The sequence below is a fragment of the Acanthopagrus latus genome, chromosome 13 (assembly GCF_904848185.1).
Source record: "Acanthopagrus latus isolate v.2019 chromosome 13, fAcaLat1.1, whole genome shotgun sequence".
In the NCBI taxonomy this organism is placed as follows: domain Eukaryota; kingdom Metazoa; phylum Chordata; class Actinopteri; order Spariformes; family Sparidae; genus Acanthopagrus; species Acanthopagrus latus.
The window spans coordinates 18,424,541-18,444,731 of NC_051051.1; the positions used below are offsets into that span (position 1 = coordinate 18,424,541).

The window sequence follows — 20,191 nt, forward strand, 5'->3', positions numbered from 1 at the left end:
TCACATATGCAGTAGTACCTCCCAAGACCTGTAAACACAATTTTAATGTGAAAAAGTGGTGAAATTGGTGATGAACACAGAGACAGTTTCATTGGTTCAACCCCACTCATAGAATCAGAATCAGAATCAGAATCAGAAAAGCTTTATTGCCAAGTATGATTTTACACATACGAGGAATTTGTTGTGGTGATGTTGGTGCATGCATCAAATAACTATTAAGTGAAAATATAACAAATTAACAATATAAACTATTTAAAGAATAGAAAATATAACAAATTAACAATATAAACTATTTTAAAAAGTAGAAAATATAACTATACAATATAAATACATATAGACAATCTGTTTTTTGGGTAAAAGGATAAAAGGAGCATACCAGCTGGCAGTGAACAATTACAAGAAATGACGTGCAAATGGAAATGTGCAAATGAATAGGAAGTTCAAGCTGAGCGTTAATGTGACGCATAGAGTTATGGTGCTGTCAGTGTGACAGTAGAGTCAGTGGTAGAGGTGGAGTGTGAGGAGTGTCGGGGGATTCAGGCCTTGTTGATAAGGCTGACAGCAGACGGGAAGAAACTGTTCTTGTGGCGTGAGGTTTTGGTCCTGATGGACCGCAGCCTCCTGCCAGAGGGGAGTGTCTCAAAGAGTTTGTGACCGGGATGGGAGGGATCAGCAGCAATCTTTCCTGCACGCCTCAGTGTCCTGGAGGTGTACAGGTCCTGAAGAGACGGGAGGTTGCAGCCAATCACCTTCTCTGCTGACCGGATGACACGCTGCAGCCTGCCCTTGTCCTTGGCAATGGCGGCAGTGTACCTGATGGAGGAGGTGAGGATGGACTCAATGATGACTGTGTAGAAGTGCACCATCATTGTCTTTGGCAGACTGAATTTCTGCAGCTGCCGCAGGAAGTACATCCTCTGCTGTGCTTTCTTGATGAGGGAGCTAATGTTCAGCTCCCACTTGAGGTCCTGGGAGATGATTGTTCCCAGGAAGCGGAAAGACTCCACAGTGTCAATAGTGGAGTCACAGAGGGCGATGGGGGCAGGTGAGGCTGAGTTCTTCCTGTAGTCCACAACCATCTCCACTGTCTTTAGGGCATTGAGCTCTAGGCTGTTCTGGTTGCACCAGGTCACCAGGTGGTCAACCTCCCACCTGTAGGCGGACTCGTCACCATCAGAGATGAGACCAATGAGGGTGGTGTCGTCTGCAGACTTCAGGAGCTTGACAGACTGGTGACTGGAGGTGCAGCTGTTGGTGTACAGGGAGAAGAGCAGAGGAGAAAGAACACAGCCCTGGGGGGATCCGGTACTGATAGTCTGTGCATCGGAGATGTGTTTTCCCAGCTTTACACACTGTTTCCTGTCAGACAGGAAGTCAGTAATCCACCTGCAGGTGGAGTCAGGCACGTTCAGCTGGGAGAGCTTCTCCTGTAGCAGAGCGGTAATGATGGTGTTGAAAGCAGAGCTGAAATCCACAAACAGGATCCTGGCGTAGGTTCCTGTAGAGTCCAGTTGCTGGAGGATATAGTAGAGGGCCAGGTTGACAGCATCGTCTACAGACCTGTTGGCTCTGTAGGCAAACTGCAGGGGGTCCAGGAGAGGGTCGGTGATGTCCTTGAGGTGTGAGAGCACAAGGCGCTCGAAGGACTTCATGACCACAGAGGTCAGGGCGACGGGTCTGAAGTTGTTAAGTCCGGTGGTCCTTAGCTTCTTGGGGACAGGGATGATGGTTGAGGTCTTGAAGCAGGCTGGCACGTGACAGGTCTCCAGTGAGGTGTTAAAAATGTCTGTGAATACTGGGGACAGCTGATCACCACAGTGCTTCAGGGAGGATGGGGAGACTGAATCCGGTCCAGCAGCTTTCCGGGGGTTCTGTCTCTTGAAGAGTTTGTTGACGACCCTCTCATGGATGGAAAGAGTTGTCACTGAGGAGGGTGGGGGGGGGCCCATTAAGGTGGGCATTGGTGGAGGTGACTGGAGTTGGAGCTGGAGCTGTTGGGAGGTGTCGTGGGGGATGGTTTCAGGACTGTCCCTTTGTCTTTCAAAGCAGCAGTAGAACTCGTTCAGGTCGTTGGCTAGGCGTCGGTCGTTAATGGAATGGGGGGCTTTAGGCTTGTAGTTGGTGATCTGCCTGAGCCCTTTCCAGACAGACGCAGAGTCGTTAGCTGAGAACTGGTGTTGGAGCTTCTCAGAGTACTGTCGTTTAGCCTCTTTCACTGCCTTGCTAAACTTGTACTTCGCCTCTTTGAATCTGACTTTGTCCCCACTCCTGAAGGCCTCTTCCTTTGCAAGCCTTAGCTGTCTGAGTTTGGCTGTGAACCAGGGTTTGTCATTGTTGTAACTCACCCTGGTGCGTGGTGAAACACAGCAGTCTTCACAGAAGCTGATGTATGACGTCACAGCCTCTGTGTACTCATCCAGACTGTTGGTAGCAGTCCTGAACACATCCCAGTCAGTAGAGTCCAAACACGCCTGGAGATCCTCCACAGCTTCACTGGTCCACGTCTTTGAAGTCCTCACTACAGGTTTGCAGAGCTTCAGTTTCTGCCTGTAGGCAGGAATCAGGTGGAGCATGACGTGGTCAGAGTGACCCGGTGCAGCACGGGGGACAGCGTGATAAGCATCCCTGACTGTGGTGTAACAGTGATTCAGAATTTTCCCCTAGATTACAACTGGTAGTTGTGGGTGCTCATAGCAATACAAGTGCCCCCTGCTAGTACTGCGGTAATGTTGTTTCGCTGCACCATTGCTGATTCTGGGGCAAAGTTGCAGAAAAAAATATGAGATGACTGTATGTATACTGTATGTAACCATAAAGATGGTGCCAGTTCAGAAAGTTACAGTCAGTGCGTTTACATGACACTTAAGAAAACCAAATTACTGGGTTCGTCCGACTATGATTGGAGCTCTAAGATGCATGTACACACCTTTGTCTGACTAAAATTAAAGCACACAGATTATTCAATTGATAGTCACATTACTCCTGCATGTATATGTTCCAGCAGATCGGATCGGATTTTTGCGTTCTGCGCAGGCGCAAGATTTTTCCCCGGGGCCGTGAGCCGGAAGTAGACGGAAGGTGGTGGTGGCGTCTTTCCTCCGAAATCACCGCAAGAAAGAGCAGCATTGTGAATCTAGTTTGTGTAATTATCATGTGTCACCATATACGAAGTGTACAAAGATGTAGCCTCGCTCTTCGTAGGCCATCTTTCTTGAATGCCGAGGCAGCTGGTGACGTAAGAGGTCAGCCGGAGGTGTTTCTCTTACCACTAGTTGAAATGGGTACAGCGCCACCTAGCGTACCGGGGTATGACAATAATAATAATAATAATAATAATAATAATAATAATAATAATCTGATTTTCTCATGTGTGGCATAGTCGAACTATGGCTGTAATCTGACTAAGCTGTGCATGTAAACGCACTGAGTGTAACTAAGTAAAGCTATACATTTTATACCATGCATTTTCTATGTGTCTGACAACCATGTGTTTGTTGGCAGGATGAGGTGGCCCACACAGTAACAGAGAGCAGAGTCTTACAAAACACACGACACCCCTTCCTCACGGTGAGAACTCTTACAAATGACCCACTTGATTGTAGTTCAGCAGGAATTGTGCTGGTGAGTACAGTGCTGTGTCAGAAAGACAGGCCAATACTCAAGATTTTTTTTCTGGCCTAAATGGTTCTCAGGTCAGTCTGAAAGTTTTCAATGCTGAGCTACTATTGGATGATTACTCCAGACACTTGGCATGCCCCTGACAATATTTATCAGCATGCATAGTGTATTGATTGCAGTGTCACTCTTGTTACATATAACTTTGTACATTTTTACAATTTATGCACATATTTAGCAAACAACAATTTGCATTATAAGTAATAAAAAATGGTTTGTTAAACATATTTGTCGTTTTCACAGTAAAAAATCTAACTTTTTCTACTCAGATTTTATGTTCTTTTTTTTGTGATGTTAGGTCCATTGTGTTAATACAGTATGTCAAAAAATGTGAGGTTATGCTGAAAATAATGACACAAAATAAATAGTTTTTAAGGTGAAATATAATGGCAAAATCAAAAATAGTCACAAACGGGAATATCAGATTTCACAACAAACCTAAATATCCGTGACGTCCCACCTTCAAACACAGCCTCGTTTGGCCATCCATGAAAAAGCTACTTAACCTCCCACTTTTATATAGGAATAATGAATACATATTTCCTACGGGCACTGCACTAGTATAATATATGTCTACTAGTTCTGTTGACAGCCTTGAAGGCCAGCACCATCATCTTGAATTGGATGTGGCCTGCAGCCAATGAAGGTCTAGATGTATTTGCATTCAAGAAACAGTCAAGATCGTAAAGAAACACAGGACAGCAATTTGTCCAGCAGAGCAAACTTCACCCCAGACCACATTTGTGCCTTACTTGACCTCTGTCTGACAAACCACCTACATCCAGTACAGTGAAGGTTTTTTCAGGCAGAAGCACAGCTGTGCCATGGGCTCATCAGTGTCCCTAATAGTGGCCACCCTCTACATGAAAGAAATTGAGAGCAGAGCGTTTATTACCTTGACAGGAACTGCTCCCAGCCACTGGTTCAGGACAATTGCCACTAATGTGATTATTTTCTTCCTGCAGACACTGAAATATGCCTTCCAAACCCACGATCGACTCTGTTTTGTCATGGAATACGCCAATGGAGGAGAGGTGAGACCTCACAAGTTACCATCACATGGAGATTTCTGTCACTTAAACAGACCAACTCTAACGGGTAAGTGTTTGACTGCATCTGCTCTTGCCTCTTGCAGCTTTTCTTCCACCTGTCACGCGAACGAGTGTTCACAGAAGACCGGGCACGCTTCTACGGTGCAGAGATTGTGTCAGCACTTGAGTACCTCCATTCACGTGATGTTGTTTACCGTGATCTGAAGGTAAATGCTAGTATAGCTTCCATATGAAATAGCCATTAATATCATGACTTCAGAGAAGATGCCCTCATGAGTTTAACTTTTAGGTTTTACCAGGACATGTTCTTCATTTGCAGTCAGTATGTCAGCCTCATTTGAAGAGTGTTGAAACATTTAATGGCAGGTGACATCTTAATAGATTTCACATGATACATCAATAAAACCTAAACTTCTGGCTGAAATGTTATTCTGACTTACCTTGTATGTGGAGTATAGCCAGTATCTAATTTGATGTAGAGTCTGAAAATGTCATCAGTGACACACCGTATGGGCAGACCTGGTCCTGTTTCTGTCTGGGTACCACTTCAGAACCCCAGCATGAATAAAATATTGTTTTCAGCACTCACTGCTTGTAGAAAGCACTGTAATCTGGACAGTTCTCTTCTCTTAGCAGAATATGTTTTCAGTTTGGGAGAACTCAACAGTTATAACTAAATCTTATTTTGAAGTAATTGTAACAAACCTAAAACTTCCAGTTGTATAACATCTCAGCACAGTGCAGAGCTGGTAGGCAGGTGTCACTGATTTTTACCATGGACCATGGGTCTTAACAGAATGGCTAACTTTGTAGGATTCAAAAGTCTCTATTTCTTCTAAATCTGTTTAACTTACATTCAACTAATCCAAGAGTAAAACTAAGACTGACCAAACACTACAGTCTAGTCAAAAATATCTTTGTGAAACCTGTCTAATGCTAATTGACAGCAACAAATCTCAATTTGTGAGTATTGATCAAAATCAATATTGATCAATGACCCATTGAAATGATCCATTATGTTTAATAAAAAATACAATGAATTCAAATCCCTGAAACTGTCACTATATCCATGATCATTGGGCTCATATTAGATGTATGTATCTCTCTCAGCTGGAGAATCTGATGCTGGACAAAGACGGTCACATCAAAATCACTGATTTTGGTCTTTGTAAGGAGGGCATTACCCCTGATGCTACCATGAAAACCTTCTGTGGAACTCCTGAATATCTGGCACCTGAGGTATGGAACTGAAACTAACTAGGTGTCACATTAATTATTTAATTAATTAAAAAGGGATTCAAAGATGAGTGGATCACTGTCCAAGTGTGGGGGGGGGGGGGGTTCAATGCATCAATCTGGTGCACTTGGAGAGAATAATTAAGAGGCTATGTTATGCATAATAAGTATTTAGATAAACATAAAAAAAAATAAAATAATGATGTCCTATTGATCAATACACTGGTGGTGAAGTTGAATAAATAGTGTGGCTAGAGATCATTTGCAGCTTTCCCATCCAAATATGAATGTATTTTAATCTGGCCAATTCTCCTGTTGTTTGAATTGTGGAAACATGAGCTGCTGGAGTTATGTGTTGTTTTTCTGCCGAAATCAAAAGTGTGTGTGTGTGTGTGTGTGTGTGTGTGTGTGTGTGTGTGTGTGTGTGTGTGTGTGTGTGTGTGTGTGTGTGTTAGGGTTGGTACACTGTTGGTCTTGATACACTGTCAATGATCTTATGCATTAAAGATGCATATCCAGCAGCAACTGCAAAGATGCAGTGTGATTCAACACAGAGAGATTTGATGATATATGACAGGACTGGACAAAGCAAAGCAATGATGCTATGCAGTTCAGTGAGTTTGATAGTTACCAATCAACTGAAATTAAGGCTTTTCACAAACTGGCCTTTTTTTCACAAATTCTGTAAAAGTGTACAATTTGTTTCAAGTTTAGTACAGTATAGTACAGTGGAATGTTGATATACCTGGCATACAGATATAAAGATTGATTCTTTGACTAAGAATCTCAAGATTATCAATACCAATTAAGTGTATTATGAAAAACTATGATTAACACTCTTAAAGCAGGGTTTCCGCAGGGTCTTAAAAATTCTAAAACCTGACAATCTCAATTTTAGGCCTTGAAAAGTCTTAAATACATCCTTATTTTGCATATTGGTCTTAAATTACATTTAGTTAGGTCTTAAATATGTACTTTCATATACCGCTTCTATCATCGCCTTTTTCGATTTGGAAAAATGTGTTGCTGAGATTCACAGCTAGCTACATGTAATTCTTTCTGATGTATCCAGGAATGTAAGTGGCATTTTTGCAACAGGCCGGTCGGAAATTATCGCCGTACACTTCTCCAGTTCCAGAAAGACTTTGACTGCGGAATCTGCAACAACTATCTTGGGAAATTGTAAATGATGAATTTGAAGCGCAGCGTATGCTCTGCAAGAGGACCCTCAATCAAAATGTGGGGAAGAAAAAGGATCTGTCTGCTGCCGAAAAGTGTCAAATAGTGCAATGCCTTGGACAAGGTATGAAAACATCAGATATTTCACGAATGTGTGATCATTGTACTGTGAAGAGATTTGTAGCTGATTCAGAGCACAGATGGGTTCATGCAGATAAAGCATGAAAGGAAGTTTTCTGCCAGACAAGTTCATCAGATTAAGAGAGCAGCTGCTAAAATGCCACTACAAAGTAGCAAACAGATATTTGAAGTTGCTGATGCCTCTGGACTCCCGTGAACCTCAAAGTGTAGGATCCTACAGAGGCTTGCAGTTGTGCATTAACCTACTATTCGTCCACCCCTAACCAGTCCTCATAAGCAGAAATGGTTGCAGTGGGCCCAGAAATACATGAAGACTAATACTCAAATGGCCTTGTTTACTGATGAGAGCCGGTCAACCGTGGATTGTCCAGATGGATGGAGTAGTGGAGGTGCAAGGAGCAAGGAGGCGGCGGAGTTATGTTTTGGGCCGGAATCGTGGGGAGGTGTGGGTCTACCAGAAGGTGTGAAAATGACCTCTGCAAAAAATAGAGTTTCTGACTGATCACTTTCTTCCATGGTGCAAAAAGAAGAACCGTGCCTTCTGTAGCAAAATCATCTTCATGCATGACAATACACCATCTCATGCCACAAAGAATAGCTCTGTGTCATTGGCTGCTATGGGCATAAAAAGAGTGAAACTCATGGTGTGGCCCCATCCTCTCTGACATCGAACCTGTTGAGAACCTTTGGAGCATCCTTAAGCAAAAGATCTATGAGGATGGGTGGCAGTTAGCATCAAAACAGCAGCTCTGGCAGGCTATTCTATCATCCTGCAAATAAATTCAAGCCGAAATTCTCAAAAAACTCACAAGTTCAATGGATGCAAGAATTGTGAAGATGATATCAAAGATGGGGTCCTATATTAACATGTAACTTGGCCTGTTATGATATTTTTCATTAAAATCAGGTCATTTCTTATATGTCGTTGCAGTGTAATCAATCCAGTCCAGTTTATGGCTCAGGTGAACTCCCAGGTACTTGTAAGATGTCACCATCTCAATGTCTGTTCCTAGGATGTTCACCTATGTGCAGGAGTTGTCAAAGAACTTTTGTAGATGCCTGTGGGGTGATTTGTGGGAGACTTCTGCAGTGTACAGGGTGAACAGGAAAAGGGCCAGGACTGTTCCCTGTGGGGCCCCTGTACTGCAGATTATTGTATCTGACACGTAGTCCCGAGTCCTCACATACTGTGGCCGGTTGGTGAGGTAATCGTGGATCCAGGGCGTGAGGTGTTGGTCCACCGCCGTGAGCTCCAACTTGTCCCCCTAAAGTGCAGGTTGTATGGTGTTAAAAGCACTGGAGAAATCGAAGAGCATGATCCCACAATGCTTCCAGGCTTCTCCAGGTGAGACAGTGATCTGTCCAGGAGGGAGATGATGGCGTCATCCACTCCGATGCTGGGTTGATAGGCAAACTGGAGTGGGTCCATAAAAGGACCCACCAAAGGGCGGACATGGATGATGATCAGCCGCTCCAGGGTCTTCATCAGGTGTGTATTGAGAGCAACTGGTCTGTAGCTGTTTAAGTCTTTTGTGTGAGGGATCTTTGGTACTTGTACCACGCGGGAGGTTTTCCACTGCAGTGGCACTTTTCCACTTCATGTTGAAGATATACTCCACAGTCCTGGTCTGCACATAACTTGAGGAGCCTGGAGCTGATCCCATCTGGACCTGTAGCCCTCTTCACCTTCATCTTCTTCAACTAATTTTTCACCTGGAGAATTGAGAGGGACAGATTGGAGCAGGGGGGCTGAGTGTCAGATGGGGGTGGAGTTTGAATGTCTGGGGGGCAGTGGGGGTGTCTGCAACATGAATGCAGTGGAAAGGGAAGTAGAAGTGAGAAAGGGGCTGTAAACAGAGGGAGGAAGAGGTGGATGGGGGCAGCAGAGATGACTGGGTCATGATAACAGTCATGACAGTAGCAAAGCTTAGCTGTGATCCCCGATTGAGACCTAACAGGAAGGCTTGAGGAGCAGTCCACCATTACTTTCCTTCCTGGTAGGTTGCACTCGGTGATCGACACTTTTACTCTGCCATGACGGCGTTGCGCTGAAGATACAGTTGCTAACGTGAGTTGTTCAAAAACCTTGTTTTTAGTAAACTCTGTGTACACAAGCACTGTTATCAGTGCTCGTGTTTATGTGTAGAGACCCTGGCAATACTAAGAGCAAATGTTATGTCGAGACTTCTTAGTGTTTTAAAAATAGCAATTTTGATGCTAGCGTACCCCAGCACTCCATTGAAAATTAGCTTGCCCGAAAACGAAACTACAGTAAATCTTAAAAGTGCCTCTTTCATCGTAATGCTTTTACACAAAAATTTGACTCATATACATTCACAAATAAAGCCTTGGTTGCTTTTTGGCGAGAGTTTTACTTTAAAGAGGTATTGTTTGTTCACACCGAACCTGCGGAACCAAATGGAACACATCATGGCATTGACATCTGTGTGTTTTTTCAGTGTGTTTCCACCTGATAATCTAAACATGCACCTAAAGACTGCTTACAATCATATGGATGCAGTTATAATGTGCAGTGATTGAAATCCTGACCCGCCATGCATCGTGGAAGTGACAAAGTTACGCTTTTTGATCTAAATTACATCATCATCAGTAAATACAGGACCCTGTCTGACTCTCACTCGTAGGGAGGATGCTGTTTTCTGGGGGAAAGTTCACAGAAGTCTCAGTCTGCAGAAATCACAGTCACTGTGATTTCTTTTAATACAAGTTGACAGAGACCCAACATCACAATTGTGGAAGGTGACAAAGATATGGTGAGTCAAGGTTTTTGCTCCAAATCATGTCACATTATAACTGCCATTCAGCTGTGGAAGCTGTCTTGCACTGCTACCAGGGACAAATGCTGTTTTTTTGTGCATAAAACAAGATGAGTCTTTATGGATGCAGTATTTTTTTCCTCTTATAAGATGCTGAAGACACCACAAGTTACCACATCTTTTGGTCCTGTAACTTTGCTTTGTGGGTTGAAGTGTGGGCCATGTCTCTTTTATTTGAAGAATGAAGAATCTGTTTAGCTGTCAGAATGTGAACACCATCAGACTGACACTCCCCTGATTCGCACTGCTGGCTTTTCCATTCACAGGCGTCGTCTTGCCTCTGTTGTAGCTCAGAACCACAGCGAAACTGTCCCCCTCTCCACATATGTGACATTCACACAAACGGCGAGGCAGAGTATCAGCTCATGATTCCTGCACTGAAAGGGCAATATGAATGGGGCTTTTGTGTGGGCTCCTGTCACCTTGTGTATCAGCTTCCTGGTCCTCATTTAACATTTCTGTGTCACCGGCAAAATAATCAGTGCAACACAGACTAGCAATCAGATTCCTTATTTTAATTAAAACAACATCTAAATAATAAGACAAAAGTTAATATGAGTGAGGGTGAGGGTGAGTTATTTCATTTGACACATTTTGCTCAGGATGTGCCTTCACAATTGATATTATGATATTATGTATGTATGTATTTGTTTATTTACTTATTCCAAGCAACAGTCATCAAATGCATGATCCAAAAAATTCATGCACTATTGCTCATACAAGCTAATAAATGCTAGTTTCTAGACAGAAAATTAGTATCACTACTGATGACAATCTTACTGAACATGTTCAACTCACCTCTCCATTAATCTGTATCACTTCTGCTGTCATCTTCATCGTGTCCTTGGCGTCATTGTCATCAAGGAAGTCCAGGTCTTTGAAGTGTGAATCAAGTGCCGAGGCATAGCGGACATCACGCTGGAAATGCCTCTGCATTTTGACCTGGATTGGGTCTATCATTGAGGAGTTTTTCTCCTGAAGAGTGTGGTCACCTATTTCAAAGGTGCCATCAATTTGATGATCTCTGGGATCAGTGTCATGTCAGCCCGTCAGACTGACCATAGCTTCTCCCCTCTGTGTCGTCCTTGACAGCAGGTTGCTCAGCACAGCAGGCTGCTGTTGCCACAAATGCCCCAAAATTTCAAGGGTACTGGAATGGATGGAATGGATGGTACTGAACTTCTGGAAACGTCATGGACTAGCTTGTGGTTGGGCAGATGTAACTGGGTCTGTATTTCACCTAGAATTTTGCTTGCTTATGGGCTTTTATGAAAACGAGTGAGCAACTTCCTCACTTTTGTAGATGTCAGGGCTTTCTGCAATTCCAGATTCAGAGTGTGCGCCCACTTCATCTTGGCACCAGCTCCAGTCGGTGTTGTGCTTTTTGCATTGTCTGTGACCAACGCTGGGTTCTTGTCTTCAATCTTCCACTCACTGCAAACGTCATGCAGTAAAACTGCTAGATTCCATGTGACCCTTGGTGAACAGTCTGTTCTGCAAAACATGGTTTTGTAAAACGCAGGATGCCAGTTTACTGACAGATGCCATTTTACTGACAGATACCTCCATGTCGTTGCTTCAGGTGTATAATAATTTTATTTGAACTGCCTGTGTACTTAACAGATGCCTACATGCATTTTGCAAACTGCATCTGACTTTTCTCATGTTCCCAAACTTGGGATTTGCAGTTCACAGGTAAGAATATCTGCTTAATGTTGCCCTTGATTGTTGTGCACAACCATAGTGCACGCAATACTATACGGTTGAGGCCAAAATTATTAGCCTCCCTCATGAATCTAGACAAAACTCTTGATTTCTCCTTGGAAATGACCATTAACAACACGTGTTTATAGTGTATTTGTTTCCAAAATAACAAAGACAAAATGTTCGCTAAGTTTGATTAGGACAGTTTGATTTTTTGATACACTGAGTTGACGCAAGAAAGGGCAAAAATGAGACGGCCAAAACTATTTGCCCCTTGGCAATTAATAGTCAATAGTGTACCATTTCTGAGCCACAACTGACAACAACCTCTTAGAGTAGTTTTTCACAAGGTTGGCGCAGGTCTCCTGAGTGATTTTGGCTCACTCTACCATTGCAAATTGTCCCGGCTAGTCCAAATTGTGCAGTTTCCGAGCATGAGCATCAATCATAGATTCTCAATAGGACTGAGGTCTGGGCTCTGTGTGGGCCACTCCAGAACCTTGGTTTTGGTATCCTTCAGGAACTTTTGGACTAATTTCAATGTATGCTTTGGGTCACTGTCTTGTTGGAAGACCCAGTGATGACCTAAGGCTAGACTACAAACAGATTTCTGCATATTATCCCACAAAATTTCAACATAATTTTCTTTTTTCATGATGCCATACACCTGAACAAGGCTCCCTGTGACTGAGGCTGCAAACAGCCCTACAGCATGATGATCCCACCAACACATTTGACTGTGGGAACTGTGTTCTTAGGGTTGAAGGCCTCTCCCTTTACTCGCCAAACATAAGCAACATCCATGTGCCCGAACAGTTCCAGTTTGGTCTCATCAGACAAAATCACAGACTTCCAAAACATATCTTTACCTTTCAAATGTTCATGGACAAACCTCAGCCTGGCTGTGATGTGCCGCTCTTTGAGTAAAGGGGTTCTTCTGGGACGATGGCCCTGAAGCCCACCACGATGAAGAGCCCTCAAAGCTGTGTTCCTGGAAACATCAACTCCAGAAGATGCTAGGTCAGTAACAATCATCTTGGCAGATGTCTGGGGCTTCTTGCTGACATCTCTGGCTATTTTCCTCTCCAGAGTTCTTGAAATCTTTCACTTACAACCATGTCCAGGTTTGTTTCGTACAGAATTTGTCTCCTTGTACTCGGCAATGATTCAACCCACAGCGGTTCTAGACACTGTGAAATGCTTGGAAATGGCAGTATAGCCTTCCCCCTTATCAAGACTGATTTCCTTTGTCTTTGGAATGTTGAGTAAAAGTAGTCCCTCTCAATATGTGTTCAAGTGCCCTGTTCCTTGGAGTCCTTTTATGCTGGTTGAATGCTCAGGTGTTGTTAAGAAGCCAAGTGGCTGCACAGGTGTGGTTTGAAAGTTGACTGGTCAATTAGGTGTGTTTTAAAAGCAAAAATTCATATGGGGGCTAATACTTTGACCACCCTGTTTTTCACAATATTTGATGTAAAGCACGCCAAAAAATGTATTTTATATTCCAAAATGTACCAAAAGCTACTAAATAGCACTGGTGAATGTTTGATTAAATCAAATTTGATCAATGCTGTAAACACTGGGAAGAATTTTAGGAAAATGTTCCATAATTCCTGGGGGCTAATAATTTTAGCCTCAACTGTACATCCGTGGTTCACACAATACTATACATCTGCAGCATGTTAACATGAAGTAAGGTCCAATTTAGGAGGAATAAAAGTATCCAAAGTATTGAATTTTTGGGATGGTTATGTTTCTAAACAAATTAACGAAGGATCAAAGAATCAAATAGATAGTATTTTACCAATGCAAACATTAAATAACCGATGTATCTCGATTTCTTTCAAAAGTTGCATCCATTCATAGCTGCTCTAGTGATGCACAAACATCTTGCCCGCTGTCCGTGTATCGATACAAACCGATTAATCGCACCATCCCTGGTATATGTGTATGCTATATATGTATATTTATATACTTATGTTTTGTATATATGTATATCTGTTCATAATTGAGGAGAGAAATACAAATTTTGATCAGATAAGTGTACAGTTCAGTGATGTGTACCCCATATGAAAGTATGTTCAAGGCTGCCAGTTCAAAATCCGGTAAATATCTGTCTCTCAGGTCCTAGAAGATAATGACTACGGCAGGGCAGTGGACTGGTGGGGTCTGGGTGTCGTCATGTATGAGATGATGTGTGGCCGTCTGCCTTTCTACAACCAAGACCATGAGCGTTTGTTTGAACTCATCCTCATGGAGGAGATCCGTTTCCCCAGGAACCTGTCACCCGAAGCCAAGTCCCTGCTGGCTGGTCTTCTCAAGAAGGACCCCAAACAGAGGTATTTGACCGGACTGATCATGTGTGCGTAATCCTTCTGGAAAACCAACTTAATGCTTACATGAACTTGTTTGGGGTGACAGGTTAGGTGGAGGTCCCGATGATGCCAAAGAAGTAATGAGTCACAAATTTTTCATCACCATTAACTGGCAGGATGTGGTACAGAAGAAGGTAAGATATACATTATGTTACATTCCACCAAAATTAGTGGGTCTGCACTGGGTTTTTTAAGCGTGGCCATCCACTAAAAACATAGCCATTGACCTCTTTCCCACCTCACTCAGGCAAGGAAGCTTGTGATCTTTATCTGAAGTGTTAGGTTTTAAGTCACTGACATCATGTTTCACTTCAGTAATACGCCGGAAACAGTTGTTACAGACGAGAAAAACCCTGCGAAATGACTAATTTCACTGATTTCAGCCATTCGGTCCAATAAAATATGTGGAGTCTTCAGTTAGCCAGCTCTCGGTCTGTGATCCAGTTATTTTCATAGCTGTAAGTCAAGCTTTTTTGTCTTTAAAGCACCCCTGACTAGCTTTCATCAGAATGAATGGGGCTCCGCCTCCAACATTGTGTCCACTAATAAAACATCCTTGAAAAGACTGTATTTCAAATTCCTTTCTTGTTAACGCCCCAGAATTTAGTGTGTTCACCCGTGTCTTGTGTTTAGATCAAAGCCGAGCTGAGCCAAGGTGATAAAAACCTGTGTCTACTGCGGAGTCGATTGACCTGCTTATAAATGCAGAGTTTACACACTCCCATTACACACAAAAGCCAAATCTCAGCAGGTTTAAATTGGATTTTGACCAGTGGAAAAGGGGTATTAAAGAGACTAAAGGAAGTGAAAACTAAATTTTGCTTTGTAGTCACAGAAATTGAGGATGTCCTGGCTGGCTGCCTTGTCACTTTACTGGTCACTACTTTAGTCAGGCTTAGATAAATTACTGTCTCACCCTCAGTCACTTTCAGCAGAAATGCTTCCATCTTGAAATGCACAAACTACGCAGGCAGTATGTGCAAAATGCTCTCGTGGACCCACAGACTTATGTCGACATATCTTAATCTTATACATTCAGAATGTTTCCAAAAGTAGTGACTAGTTAACCAATCATTTCCACTGATTGTATCAGCTCACCCCACTCTTCAGACCACAAGTGACATCAGAGACAGACACCCGGTACTTTGATGAGGAGTTCACAGCGCAGACCATCACACTCACTCCTCCAGACAAGTGTAAGTATCATCTGACTGTAGTTGTAAAGCTTTCAGGTCTTGACAATGGCACTGTGTGAATCCACTACTGTCCATGATCGAGGTGCATTTTTCTTGGCTATAATGTGACTAGTGATTTCTGTGGTTTTGTTCTTACAGATAACAGTCTCGACTGCGAGGACCCCAGCCAGCAAGCACATTTCCCACAATTTTCTTACTCTGCTAGCATAAGAGAGTGATAGCATCTTTACATACACACGAAGCATGAACACCCTGACCACACTGACCATCCCTTCACTGTAAATTGACCAGAACCTCCAACCTTTCATGAGGTTTTGGTCCTTTCAGGATCTAAGTGCCTTAGCTGGTGGCCGTACTGCTCTATAGAAACCCTCTTCGTCCACACTACAGGCAATGCCTGGCCACACTGGCCGTATGTATCAAACTGGATTTCTGTACCTCACAAAGTTGTAAGAACAACTCAAATCAAAAGTGTGGCGCCTTCAGGTGGCCTAATAACTACTGCTGCTTTTTCAGACTCTAAACCACCAATCATTTTTAACTCTTTCTTTTTTTTGGTCTTACAAGAAGCCATACAGTCCCTCCTGATGTTTCCAAGTGCTCTTCCTCAGAACTAGCTGTTACCACTGGTAATAGACAGGTTTGTATGTGAGGGAGGCAGTGGGGCAGTTTGTTGGGTGTTTATCTGTAAGGTGTGTGTGTGTGTGTATATTTTACTTTTTTTTTTTGGAAAAACAGGGCATCAAATCCTGTCATAACTCTATATCATCAGGTTATTCGGAGTGCATCTGTGAGAACATGAAGATTTGCGTGAGTCTTAATAAAATGCTTACTTGTGCATCAGGAACAAGGTATGAATTGAAAACACATGATGATCAATGTGGCTCTAAGCTCTCTACAGCTTTGACAAAGAGAAATGTGAGGGGTTATAGATAGAAGCTCTCCTTCAACTGTATGCAATGAAAATTAATCATTTGTATATTGGTTTGCTCTCATTACAGAATATGATCTTTGCTGACAGATCTGTCAAGTACGAAACAACAACTAATGGGAATTGGGAACACCTTTATGCACATTTTTGATCTCTCTTGATCAGTAAAAAAAAAACACACCAGCCATGTGATTTTAGAGGCTTAATTAGCACCTAGTAATTTATAGCAGACATATTTTTCATCCCAGATGGACATGTTCATAATGTAGCGAAAGCTTCCACAATTGGTGTCAGTTTTTTTTCTTTTATTTAATTAAAAACAATTTTAAACCTTACCAAAACATGTGCATTGCACTAATTATGAAAACAAAGATACAGACGTTGGTTTTAAAATTGCAGTTGGATTCATAATCCTGCATAATCAATGTTGCATTAAATGTTGTATTCTGTTAAATAAGAAAGACAAATAGAAATCCTCAAAAAGCTGTCATTTTGGTATTTGCACTGAAACTCAGGTGTTGTACTGGCAATAAATTTGGAGAAAGAACTTCTCAAAATAGCACCAAACTGAAGTCATTCTACTTTGTGAGAACATATTCATATTTGGAGAGTCATTATTTGCATTGAGCGCTAATTCTCCATTATTTCCTATACACTCATTTCATAACATAGCTTGGTAACTTACCTTTCAAAGTATTGATTCCTCAGATCATAACTCACGACTTATACTTAGTATATTGGAGACTCTACAGGGTTGTGTTTTCTGCTAATGGTTCTTTGCACATTTTAATGTTCTCCTTGCCATTGTGTATCTATTATCTTTTTGTCAATCTTAATGTTTTTATAGTGTTTCAGTGCATCCAAACAGCCTCTGCTGTTAAGGCTTAAATATGCCTCTAGATTTCAATCGACCAGGGAGCTGCTTATATCATTAGCATGGTCCATTGTGAGATTTTGTGTTCAAGTGCAATTGTGATTTGCATGATTGTCTTCAGTGTTAATTTCAGTTCTCCCCATCTATGATGTAAATCACTGCACAAAATTAAATGGTAACCATTAGGGTTGAACTGTTAACAATTTACAATACTGGGTGTTACATTGTATATGGAAATACATCCAACATTGTATTGGTGCTACTCTGTTGAGTCACTGGTATTAAATAAAGAGCTAGTGCTGACAACCTGCTCAACTTCCAATTGCTCACAGATCCTTATGCCACATATGCTGTTATGAAATAATTTCCGTTATTTTTATAATGTCTTGTTTCTTTCGATTTACTTATAAACGTTGCTTCCCTCACTCTCCCTGTACCCCGAACCTTCATCACTGACTATCTCAAATTAAGAACATTAATTGTTTGAAAGAAATGTGTGTTTTCAGTTACATTATTCTTATCAAACAATTCATGTGTATTTGGCTGTGAAACTTGTTAAAAAAGACATGATCAAATACACATTTTTAACGGTTAATACATCCTCATGACTGCGTCTCAATTCTGTTCATCCCTCCATTGTAAAGTGCTGTAGCTGAGTTGTCAACTTTGTCTTAATAGTGATATAGGTACCAAGCACTGTAAAGCATATCAGAACAAGTGCTAAATAGAATGTTTAATTTAAATGGGTAAATCCAATCATTTTACACATTTTGTACTACATTTTTCACATGTGCAGCAGTATGCCCCAAGACCTGTAAACACATTTTAATGCATAAAATTGTTGGAGTTACCCCTGTGTATTGTCAATCCTCCCTTCCTCCTTCTCAGAGGGTTAAGCCAGCAGCCATTCTGAGTCTGAGTCTACCTTAACTCCAGCCTCAACCATAGCACATTGACTGTACACAATCACAATTATGAACATTTACCTGATAATCAGACAGTATTTTGTAAAGATGTGCAAGATTGTCTGCTTTCAAAACAAAATGCGGGAATTTGTTGTTTTAAATTTCGGGCGTGTTATGGACTATCAAAATTCTTTTGATAACTTTTTGTCAGGAGGGTCCACATATGCTTCACGCAAAGTTTGGTGCAAATCGCTCAAGTTGCTTAGGAGGAGTTTGAAAAAGTACGTTTATCATTTGTCACTATTTCACGAATGGAAAGTTAACTCGAAAGTGGGCGTGGTTTACACCGAATAATTCAGCTGAATACAAGGAACAGATAGGGATGAGGTTTAATAATGTGCAACATATTAAGTGGGATTTATGAACGAAAAACGCTTTTGCATTGAAAATAATGCCACCTGCTGGTCATTTTCTGGTGTGTGAGTCACAGGGGCCATTCTATAGCACCCCTTTGAATTTCATTTCCATAAGTGTAATGGTGCGGGCACAGGGCCAAATATTAAATTAGACTGCCACCAGAGCGCCACCTAGTGGCAGATCGGTAAACCCTTCGTCAGATGTCCTAAGGAGGGCACTGACAATAAATGTACTAAGTTTCATGTTAAGCCAATGAACCATTGTGGAGATATAAAATACATCAATTTAAAGAGCGCCACCTTGTGGTAATCGCCTAAAATTTTGCACAGGGCCTCAGGGGCTCATGGGGAAATGAGAATCTGAGTTTTATGTCATTAGACCTGACCAGTGTGGAAATATGCAACACTTCCTGTTTTGAACCAAAAACAACTGCAGGATGTGTTATTTAATAACTTTAAAAATAATTGTCTGATTAAAAGACTTTTGATAACTTTTTGTCAGGAGCGTCCACAGATGCTGTATGCCAAAATAGTTTCAGGAAGAAGCTGAAGGTATCGTCCTCCAGCAGCCTCACAAACCCTCCAGCCTCCCACACAGTGGTAGGCTCAACTCCCCCCGATGGTTTCAAAACACTGGATGATGTCACCTTTGTGCTCAAACACAGTGTTCACGGCATGGATATGGAGGTTCCATCTTACTGTGCTTGCTCTTGGGCGTCTGTGCGCATCCACTCTATCAAGCATACTGGTTCTTTTGGGAGATCTTGAAAAATAGCCAAAGAATCCAGCCAGGTCAGAGAACAACTAATTTACTCATGGGATGTGAGATGTCACCTGCTGCATGATGACAGCTGAAGAGGAAGAAAGATGAATATTTAAAAAGCTGAAAAGGCAGAAAAGCCAAAAAGTAAGAGGGCTGAAAGAGCTTAAAAGGTGAACAGTTTCTCTACCTGCAGACATGCTGGAGCAGTAAAACAGTGGAAAATGTCTCCCAAACTCCTGCGATTTTTGAAAAAATGTAATGGTTAGATGAGTCACAGGAGACATTGCTGAACGTTGTGATGTCTTTTGTATTTCTTTAGACATCTACTTTGTAGTGGATATGAGGCTGAATTCCTGTGTGCAACAACATTCAATTTGGACAATGTCCTCAATACATTGGAAACATGTCATTTGAAAGACAACAATGCCATCTAGTGGACGTTTTGTATAAAACACCACATACATTGTTGGCTTCTTACAATGGAAGCAAATCAAAATTGTCAATCTTGCAAAGCACACAGGTATAACACAGGCAGATGATTTTGACAATTTCATTTTGAAGGCTTTGATACACATTCATACCTAGTTTCATTCATTTACATGCATATAAGAAGACTAAATTGACTGAGATAAAACTTACTTCCTGTGTCCAGTGGGTGGCGCTATGGATATGACACAGTATTGATGCACAGATATATTCAGGGCGACTCCCTGTGTATTCCTGGTATATTTGGTGGAGATTGGGAATCAAATGGTGAAGTTACGAGGACTTGATGCTTTAAGCTGAAAGACTGAAATTGATCCCACCACTGTGGCCAGCAGGTATGACGTAGTATAAAGATTTCCATAACTTTTCATCTTCAAGGTCAGACAATGATACTGACCCACTGTGAAGTCTGAACTGTCACATC

General features: G+C 41.9%; 1 protein-coding gene across 3 annotated transcripts in view; it reads left to right on the forward strand.

Annotated features, from left to right (window-relative positions):
- Positions 1–17,797, forward strand: part of LOC119030830 (RAC-beta serine/threonine-protein kinase-like) — a 34,075-nt gene extending 16,278 nt beyond the window's left edge. For all 3 annotated transcript variants that reach the window (XM_037118729.1, XM_037118727.1, XM_037118728.1), the window contains 8 exons: positions 3,502–3,567; positions 4,641–4,709; positions 4,811–4,933; positions 5,838–5,966; positions 13,946–14,160; positions 14,243–14,330; positions 15,290–15,392; positions 15,531–17,797. In XM_037118729.1, the coding sequence (XP_036974624.1) occupies positions 3,502–3,567; positions 4,641–4,709; positions 4,811–4,933; positions 5,838–5,966; positions 13,946–14,160; positions 14,243–14,330; positions 15,290–15,392; positions 15,531–15,610 (873 nt within the window). In that variant the 3' untranslated portion in view covers positions 15,611–17,797. The remainder of the gene's footprint in view (positions 1–3,501; positions 3,568–4,640; positions 4,710–4,810; positions 4,934–5,837; positions 5,967–13,945; positions 14,161–14,242; positions 14,331–15,289; positions 15,393–15,530) is intronic.
- The last annotated feature ends 2,394 nt before the right edge of the window (positions 17,798–20,191 follow it).